Source organism: Sus scrofa, chromosome 6 (assembly GCF_000003025.6).
Source record: "Sus scrofa isolate TJ Tabasco breed Duroc chromosome 6, Sscrofa11.1, whole genome shotgun sequence".
In the NCBI taxonomy this organism is placed as follows: Eukaryota; Metazoa; Chordata; class Mammalia; order Artiodactyla; family Suidae; genus Sus; species Sus scrofa.
This window is the reverse complement of record NC_010448.4, coordinates 1,727,885-1,737,621: the sequence shown is the minus strand read 5'-3', so window position 1 is coordinate 1,737,621 and position 9,737 is coordinate 1,727,885. Positions and strand designations below refer to the sequence as shown.

The 9,737-nt window shown below is 61.4% G+C and overlaps 1 protein-coding gene across 1 annotated transcript in view; it reads left to right on the top strand.

The window, feature by feature from the left end:
• The window catches only part of JPH3 (junctophilin 3), an 89,879-nt gene that overhangs the window by 29,389 nt on the left and 50,753 nt on the right, over window positions 1-9,737 (top strand). The window contains 2 exon segments of the mRNA XM_013998131.2: window positions 6,181-6,372; window positions 6,375-6,957. Of these exon segments, the coding sequence (XP_013853585.2) occupies window positions 6,181-6,372; window positions 6,375-6,957 (775 nt within the window).

Sequence of the window (9,737 nt, the reverse complement as noted above, 5' to 3'; positions counted from 1 at the left end):
TAAAAAAATGAGGACTCAAAAAGAGAAAAAAAAAAGAGTTCCCGTCATGGCTCAGTGGAAACGAATTGCCGTGAGCTGTGGTGTAGGTCGCAGCTGCCGCTCGGATCCCGTGTTGCTATGGCTGGGGTGCAGGCCGGCAGCTGCTGCTCCGATTCGACCCCTAGCCTGGGAACCTCCGTATGCCGCAGGCGCAGCCCTAAGAAGACAGAAAAAAAAAAAATGAGGACTGGTTATTCTTTTGTTTCTGTGGAACCTTCATGCGTTGCGATGGTTGCAGCCATTATATGTGATGTAGAAAGAGGTGCAGGCTACCTTGTGAGGGACGGTTCTAGAACATAGCCCTGCCCCCTGTGCTGGGATACTGCTGCCCTGGCTCTGCTGCTCATGGGCTGGGTGACTTTGGACTCGTTCCTTCACCTCCTGGTCTTCTTCCCCACGTCCCTGACACCTGGGCACGCCGACAGGAAGAGCCACCTGAGGGTTGTGACACGTATACCTCATCTGGCGCTCTCGCTGTCCTGACCCTGAAGGTCAGAGCTGGGTCCCAGGAATGTGGTTTCTTCTTTGTGTACGTGCGCGCACGTGTGTTTGCATGCATACACACACACATGCATACACGCACACACACGCATGCACATGCACACGCGCACACACACACACACACAGGCATGCACGTGCACACAGAGCAGGTGACCCACTTGTCATCTTTGGGCACGTTTTGGCCGCACCTGCTTCCTCCCTGGCTGTTTCAGAGTCCCATGCAGCTTGGGGATTCTGGGGCCATGTCCTGTGTTGTGAAGTTGCATTTAACTCTGGATGAAGTGTGTATGTGGCCATGCGTTTGCCGAAACGCTGGAAAAGCCACTTCCTGGCTAAATCTTGAAGCGAGAGGAGTGGGGCATGGCTTGGTGCCCTCACTCTGGTCACATGGCCGCAGGGATGGGGGCCCTCTGTGTGTCACCCCCTCCCATGCCAGGCATGAAGGCTGCTGCAGGTGAGGCAGGAAGGCAGGGCCTGTGCTTCTGTCCACCTGTGTGAAAGAGCCTGGAGCCTTGCTGGTGCCACCTGTGGGGAGACTGTGCCACGGGCTCTCATGCCAGGTCTGCCCGGCACCAGCACCCAGATGCTGCAAGGTGCCTGGGTGCTCAAGAGACAGGGCCCTGAGGACAGGGGACTGCTCTGGGGCATCAGGTGAAACCTGCTCAGAGCAGTCAGGTGACTATTAGGTGTAAGAAGGCAGGAGAGGCTTTCGGGAGCCAGGCACCCGGGAGTGGCCCCTGGTCCTTACTCGGAGGGAAGAGGCCCAGCCACTTCTCTCAGCAGCTCCTGCTGGTTTCCTTCTGTGTCTTCAGCAGGCAGTGGTCATGTGAGTGCCACTCCCTCTTGCTAGGAGGCCACCATGTCACCTTGTTGGGGTCCCACAGGGTGAGATGGTGCTGGCCCAGGGGAGGGTCTCACCAGGGTCCCATCAGCTGTGCCCACAGGAGGGGATGGGCCCAGGAGGCAGGCCAGGTGACGTCAGCCCAGCAAGTGGCAGGTTTCTGGACAGGAAAGCAGGCTTGACACCTGGGTACCGTGTGGGGCCTACTGGGGGAAGGGGGCCGGCGCAGTTGCCTCTAGACCTGAGACCCTGCACGCAGGCTAGGGAGTCCACCCAGGCCCTCGTCTGTGAAGCCCAGCAGGCCCCCTGGTGGGACCCTTTCCTGCCACTCCTGTCACGTGCCGTGGATGAGTGTACCTCCCAGGGTAGGGCTGTGGCTGAGCCATGTCTGCACTGGGCTCCGTGCCACTCAGGGGGAAGCTGCCCCCCTCCCATCCCATCCAGGGCTGATTCTTGGTGTCCTTGGAGGCTGTTCCTGCTGGCTGGCCTGACCTGGTCGTCTGCTGGGCATATGGCAGAGGCTGGTCCCCTGGGCTCTGTGATGAACACTCTGGAAGGTCGGCAGCGGGTGGGGGCTTCAGAGGAGGAAAATAAAAGACTGGGAGACACACGGGGCCCTAGGAAGCAGGTGTCACTTGGCGAGAGCAGTGTCCACATCGCCCGAGCTGCCAGCAGCGGGGTTGAGGCCAGGTGGGGCCGGCTGAGCGGCATGGGTCGGCGTCAGCTTTCCGAGGTGGACTGTGCCTGCGCCTGGAGCAGTGGTCTCGGGACCTCAGAGCGGGTCCCCAAGCACAGGGTTGGCCTCGCCTGGAGCCCGTTAGGAAAATGGAGGCTCGGGCCACGCGCACCTGGCTGGGGCAGGAGCTCGGGATGCCGACGTGCCCTGTGACAGGGCCACTGCCGCTGCCTGAGCGTGTGGCCCGCTGCCGGCTCCACCTCCTTGCGCATCTTCCCTGCGAGCCCGGGTCTCTCCAGCTGGCATCTCAGAGCCACATCAGGCAGGTGTGTTTCCTCACCTGAGGTCCTGTCGGTCGCCTGGACTGAGTTCTGGGGAGTGGGGACAGAGGGACTGTCCCTCACCTTCATTGCATTGGGCAGCAAAGGTGGCGGGGTCCAGGGGAGGGTCCTCTGGGGGCGACCCTGCCCTCTTGAGGTTAGGAAGAAGCAGGGGGGGTTCCCGTCGTGGCGCAGCGGAAATGAATCCGACAAGGAACCATGAGGTTGCGGGTTCGATCCCTGGCCTCGCTCAGTGGGTTAAGGATCCAGCGTTGCCATGAGCTGTGGTGTAGGTCACAGACGCGGCTCGGTTCTGGTGTTGCTGTGGCTGTGGTGTAGGCCGGCAGCTACAGCTCCGATTCGACCCCTAGCCTGGGAATCTCCACATGCTTCAGATGCAGCCCTAAAAAGCAAAAAAAAAAAAAAAAAAAAAAAGAAGCAGGTGTGCTCCCTCCATGATCCACCTGCATCGGGGTGTCTCCCTGGGAGGGGCAGCCCCAGCTGCAGGCCCGGATCTGGGTGCAGGTGTAGACAGGAAGTTACCCCTGTCCCTGGGGGCCGCACAGCAAGGCGGCACCTCTTGGGGCCCCGCGTGGTCTGCCCTTTGCTGGGCTGGCTTCTCTCTTCCCACAAACAAGCTGCTTGGGGTGTAAAACAAAATAGTGCATTTGGGGTTTTGCAAATAACCAGCCAGATTCAACTGAACGGCCGTGGAGAATCAGGGCCTTGAATTCAGCCCTTTGCTGCCTCCAAACAGGAAGGAAAGGGACGGTGGCCCAGTGGAGGCTGGCCCGGAGCCTCCCTTTGGGAGCGGCCGTCTCCCTGCCAAGGGCCCGCCTTCCTTCTCTTGATCTGTACCAGCCCTTTGCTGTTGAGTGATGGGTCCAGCCACCCAGGCAGAGCCGACTCGGGGATCGACTCCGCAATAGCGAAACGCACTTTAAAAAAATAAAAGGGGGAGTTTCCATTGTGGCGCAGTGGAAATGAATCTGACTAGGAGCCATGAGGATGTGGGTTGGATCCCTGGCTGCACTCAGTGGGTTAAGGATCTGACATTGCTGTGGCTGTGTTGTAGGTTCAGATGCGGTTCAGGTCTGGCATTGCTGTGGCTGTGGTGTGAGCTGGCAACTGCAGCTCCGATTAGACCCCTAACCTGGAAACTTCCATGTGCCGCAAGTGCAGCCCTAAGTAGGCAAAAGATTTTTAAAAACGGGAGTTCCCACTGTGTCTCAGAGGGTTAGGAACCTGATTAGTGTTCATGAGGATACAGGTTTCATCCCTGCCCGTGCTCAGTGGGTTAAGGATGCGGCGTTGCCGTGCGCTGCAGTTAGGTTGCAGATGCAGTTTAGCTTCTGCGTTGCTGTGGCTGTGGTGTAGGCCGGCAGCTGCAGCTCCAGTTCCTACCCCTGGGAACTTCCGTGTGCTGCAGGTGCGGCCCTAAACAAACAAACCCAATGAGCGTATCAGTGGGACGGCGCACATCCACGGTGCGGCCCAGCCGCCACCTCTGTCTACCTCTGGGCAGTCTTCATCGCCCCACAGGAAGCCTGAGCCCCTCAGCCAGCACTCCATTCCCTCCCCCGACCCTGGGCGACCGTCCCCCCGCTGTCTGTCTCCGTGGATCTGTCCGTCGAATCTACCTGCTGTCTCTCTCCATGGATCTGTCTGTCAAGTCCACCTGCTCTGTCTCCGTGGCTCTGTCCGTCGAGTCCACCTGCTCTGTCTCCGTGGCTCTGTCCATCGAGTCCACCTGCTGTCTGCCTCTATGGCTCTGTCCGTCGAGTCCACCTGCTCTGTCTCTGTGGGTCTGTCCATCGAGTCCACCTGCTGTCTGCCTCTATGGCTCTGTCCGTCGAGTCCGCCTGCTCTGTCTCCATGGATCTGTCCACCGAATCCACCTGCTCTGTTTCCGTGGCTCTGTCCGTCGAGTCCACCTGCTCTGTCTCCGTGGGTCTGTCCGCTGAGTCCACCTGCTCTGTCTCTGTGGGTCTGTCCGTCGAGTCCACCTGCTGTCTGTCTCCATGGGTCTGTCGACCGAGTCCACCTGCTCTGTCTCCGTGGGTCTGTCCGTTGAGTCCACCTGCTCTGTCTCCGTGGCTCTGTCCGTCGAGGACATAGAACAACGTGTTGTAAAGTGAAGCCTGGGTGTGCAGCCCCTTCCCTTCACCTTGTCTGGACGCAGCCTGAGCGCAGCTGGGACCCTCTCCGGCCTCGGGCAGCCCATCCAGGGACCGGGGATCATGGGATTGCGGGATCACGTGCAGAGTGTTGCCTCTCTCCACTGATGTGGAAGCAGCCTTGGGGGTGTCCGTCGTCCTGGTCGCTCGGCTCTGCAGGGGCATGGTTGTGTGGCTTGGGGAAGGCCAGGGCTTGGGAGCTCAGAGGGCAGGCAGGAGGGTGAGGGCACCCCTGGGCCCTTGCTCTGCCTGCTCCACTGCTCAGAAAACTCTGTTTTTGTCTCTGTTTGTATGTTTATGCGACAGTGTCCGTTCTGGAAGGTGGGACTAGCCCTCCAGCCTGTAGGTCCTGCTTCCGACACCTCACCTTGGTCTGGGGAGCTGGTTTCTGCAGGGCAGCCCACCCTCTCAGGTGCCAGGTGTGGCTCCCAGCCTGGCCACACCGGGTTGCCCAGGGGCACAGAATCGCCACCACCTTTCCCCTGTCACTCTGTGACTGAACCCTGCCTGCAGCCAGGCTGGCTGCCTCTGGGAGGGGGTGCGGGGGCACAAGGCGTGTAGCCTCCTGCAGGGGTGGTGCTCGCCGCCCAGCATGGACAGCTGCGGCCTGAGGCGCGGAAAGCTCTGGTTGGGTGGCCCTTCCGCCACCGTGCTGAGTGTCATTTAATCTGCACAACCCCCTAGGGCGGGAGAAACTTAGAGGCGTTTTACTAAAGTCGCACAGCCAGTACGTAGAGCAAGCATACAAGCCCAGTTCCGGTGGTTTTTTTTTTAAGGTTTTTTATGGTATAATACACAGAGAAAATAAAACTTGCCCTTCTAACCACTTGTAAGTTGATTGGCATTGGTCACCTTCGCAGTGTCATACAGCCGTCACCTCTGTTGTCAAGGCTCTTCCGTCACCCAGACGGAAAGCCTGTGTGTGAGGCCAATGTTGCTGCTTCCCCTCCCGAGCCCCTCCCTCTGCCCTCCTCTCGGTCTCTGAGTCTGACTCGAGCGGTGCCTGGGTGTTTTTGTGACTGGTTTGTTGCACTTAGCCTGCTCCTCGAGGTTCATCCATGCTGCAACATCTTGCAGGATTTCCTTCCTTCTGGAGGCTGAACGGTGAATGAATGACTGCTGGGCACATGCGCGTATCAGTCTCTGTGTGAGCTCCCACTTTTGATCCTTTAGGAGATCATAGGACTTTAATGCCTTAAGGTGTCCCTGCCGAGAGGCCTTCTCTACTCTTCTTGGATGCCTCCAGCGATGGGGAACTCAGCACCTTCCAAGGCAGCCTCATCGGTATCCAGTTTGTAGCCTGGATCTGGGTCCCTATAGCTGCGCCTCGAGGGCCCCATGATCCCCTGGTAGCACCCAGGGTGTGTTTCCTCCTTGCCCACGCCCCTCCCTGTCTCCCAGGGCTGGGCCTTCTGCCTGGGGACCCCTCCCCTCCCCCTCCCCCACCTCTAAAGGAGAAAACAGGTCTCGGCCTCAGGAAGCAGGAGGGGAGGGTCTGAAAAAGGACATCAGTGATAGAAATCCTGAACCCCCCGCCGTCTGACGGTGGGTCTGGCTCCGCGTGCACCTCGCCGCATCACCCAGGCCGGGGCGCACCGTGGCTCACCCTCTGCTCTGTCTCCGCAGGCACCTACCAGGGCCAGTGGGTCGGCGGCATGCGCCAGGGCTACGGCGTTCGGCAGAGTGTCCCCTACGGCATGGCGGCGGTCATCCGCTCGCCCCTGAGGACCTCCATCAACTCCCTGCGCAGCGAGCACACCAACGGCGCTGCGCTGCACCCCGACGCCGCCCCGGCCGTGGCGGGCAGCCCGGCGGTGTCGCGGGGGGCTTCGTGCTCGTGGCGCACAGCGACTCCGAGATCCTCAAGAGCAAGAAGAAGGGGCTGTTCCGGCGCTCGCTGCTGAGCGGGCTGAAGCTGCGCAAGTCCGAGTCCAAGAGCAGCCTGGCGAGCCAGCGCAGCAAGCAGAGCTCCTTCCGCAGCGAGGCCGGCATGAGCACGGTCAGCTCCACGGCCAGCGACATCCACTCCACCATCAGCCTGGGCGAGGGCGAGGCCGAGCTGTCCGTCATCGAGGACGACATCGACGCCACCACCACCGAGACCTACGTGGGAGAGTGGAAGAGTGACAAGCGCTCGGGCTTCGGCGTCAGCCAGCGCTCCGACGGGCTCAAGTACGAGGGGGAGTGGGCCGGCAACCGGCGGCACGGCTACGGCTGCATGACCTTCCCCGACGGCACCAAGGAGGAGGGCAAGTACAAGCAGAACATCCTCGTGAGCGGCAAGCGCAAGAACCTCATCCCGCTGCGCGCCAGCAAGATCCGCGAGAAGGTGGACCGGGCCGTGGAGGCGGCCGAGCGGGCGGCCACCATCGCCAAGCAGAAGGCGGAGATCGCGGCCTCCAGGTAGGAAGGTGGCGGGGTGGCGGGGTGGTCCTGGGCTCACGGGGCCTGGCCTGGTCCGTCCTGCTGCCCCGTATGAGGCTTACACTGGTGTTTCTCAAACTGTGCCCTGTGGAACCCCAGGGTTCCTCCGAGGTTCTGCCACAGAGCAAGAAAGTGATGGATCTGGAGTTTCTGAGTCTTGTAACCTCTCTTCCTCTTTTTTTTTCTTTTCTTTTTTCCTTTTGTTTTGCCTGTTTTATATGCTGGTGTTTAACATAAAACATTGCTGTCCAAAGACGGTGGGCCATTCTGCTCGTAAGATGCATGGGACAGCTGCCGGCTATGAGACCGCAGTGCTGCCCCCGTGGCCGCCGGTCCAGGTGGCGTGGAGTGCCCAGGGCTGCAGGGATGTGGGGGACCGTGGAAGCTGTCCCGACCACCCCAGCCTGAGGCCCAGGTTCTCCATGGGCCCTGGAGAGGGTGGGACAGACCGGCTGGAGCGCTGGCCCAGGGCTTGCTCGTGACTTGATGCTGTCGGCCAACAGTCGTCCTGATGGCATGAGGCTTACTGCGTCGGGGGCTCAGCGGGGCCGCCGGGCCCTAAGCAGTGGGTCCAGAGTGGACCGCTGGTGGGCACCATGTTGGGTTTTGAGGTGTCTTTGGTGTTGGTGCCAAGGTCGGGGTTTCAGAACTGGAGGAGGGAGCCCAGGCTCCCTGGGAGCCGCAGAGGTAAGTGTGTGAACCCAGGTCTGTCCCGCGAGGCTCTGGGCAGCAGGAAGCGCCTGCTGCAGGTTGGAGAAAGCTGCTCTGTTGAAAGCCAGAGCCCTGGCTCTGCCCTGGGAGGTGTGGGGCCTGGGGCGGGAGGTGAGGCTGCCTCATCCGCCTCAGGCTGGTCAGGTAGGGGTGTCCGGGAGGACAGATCCTGAGCCTTTCTGGATGGTTCTGTGTGCCGGCAGGGGCAGGCCTGGAGTTACTCTTCAGTTAATGGCTCAGGCCGTCCCAGCCTTGTTGCCAGTAAAACTTCAGCCCATTTGGTTCTGGTTTTAGTGGCCTTTGATCCACACTGACATCGAAAAAGTGGCTCTGGTTTGTTGGCAGGGTCGGCCCCTCATGTCTGGGGTCTTGGGGGGAGAGAAGCCCATTCCAAGAAGCTGCGCCAGAAGAGGGGTCACTGCCTCGTGCGTGGGGTCCCGCGCTGCTCTGTTCACCCTCGAGGGTTCGGGTCCAGCCCTGCTCTGTTCACCCCGAGGGGTTCGGGACCCTGGAACGGGAAGGCAGGCGGCAGCGTTGGGGCCGGTCTCGCGTCCGCCAGCGACCCGGTCTGGCCTTGGGCGCGGTTCCTTCCTTCCTGTGGCTCATCTGTTACCTTTCGTGTGGTTTGGTTTTCTCTCTGTCCTCCGTGGACAGGAGGCAGTTGACACGGCAGGAGGACGGTGTCCTCAGAGATGAGGCTGCTGGCAAGGCAGAAGCATGGGATTTTGGGCGGCCGTCCCTGGAATTGCCTTTGCCATCAAGTCTGATAACCGGGCGAGCTCCCTGGTCCTGGGATATGGGACACCGGGCAGTTTTGTGACACATCCCAGAAACGGGGGTACCGGTCTCCATGAAGAGTGGGGTGGGTGGGGCCCCACCCGGGGCAGGTGCCGGGCTGTCACCTGTGAGTCAGGAGCCATGGCGCCTGCCTCTCTGCCGAGAAGCCTGGGAGCTTCAGTGGCCTTGGCTCCGTGTGCTGAGGGCTGGCTCACTGAGATGTCTGGCTTGGCTCTGTCGGTGCTGAGCAGCCCGGGGAAGCTGCCCACCCTCTCTGGGCCAGGTTCCCTGTGGAAGGAGGGGATGGAGCTGGGATGGAGCAGCATACAAGGCCCTCAGCTTATTGGAGCCTGATGTGAGCCTGTCCCCCTCCCCGGCGTCCCCTGAGCCTGGCCGCCCCTCTGTTCCCCGCTGGCCTGGCAAGGGATGGGTATGCGCGCGCGCGTCCGCGTGGTCCCAGCCTCGCCACCTCCTGGTGCCCGGGGATGAGGACAAGCCTTCCTTCCGCTTCTGCCTTTTCTCAATGGGCTTAGAATTGGAAGAAGGCGGAGGAGCAGAGGCGGCCGTCCTGGAGAGCGAAGCCAGCGGATGAAGGCAGGTCAGCGTCCCGGGAGCCCCGAGGCCCACCCTCCACTGGAGCGTGAAAGTGGCTGCGGCAGCCACGTGGAGCTGTGGGTGCCTGGCCCCGGGCGGGCCCCGTCACTGTCACAGCCAAGACCCGCCGGGCCTCACGGCACCCCGGACCCTCCCTTGGGGGGTCGGCTGCTGTGAGGAGAGGGACATGGGCTCTCCTGTGGTCACCTCCGTTTCGGGGTCACCTCTCAGGGCTGGGGCCTGACGACACCACTCGGGGGGAGCTGGAGCTCCTGTCAGGGCAGGGATGCAGGCTGTTCTCAGCATCTCTGCCCCCCACTCCCGACACTGTGTGTTGGGGTCATGTCGGGGCAGGCGCGTTGGGCAGCCCACCCCAGAGAAGCTGAGTCCCTGGCCGGGGTCACCACCTGGCCTCAGAGCCCTTAAAAGCTCTCCAGGTGGTGCTCAGGTGCCCTCAGCACCCTCGGGAGGCGTGGAGGATGCAGGTGGCTGGGGCCCACCCTGGAGCTTCTGTCTCTGTGGGTCTGGGTGGGGCCTGAGAACCTGCCTTCTTGGGGAGCCTGCGCTCCGGTGCCTCACAGGTCCCCAGGGAAAAGGAGATGAGTGCAGGTGAGCCTGAGCTCAAGGTGAAGGTGGTGGAGGTTCCCACCCCATCAGGGTCAAAAGCGGGGGCCGAG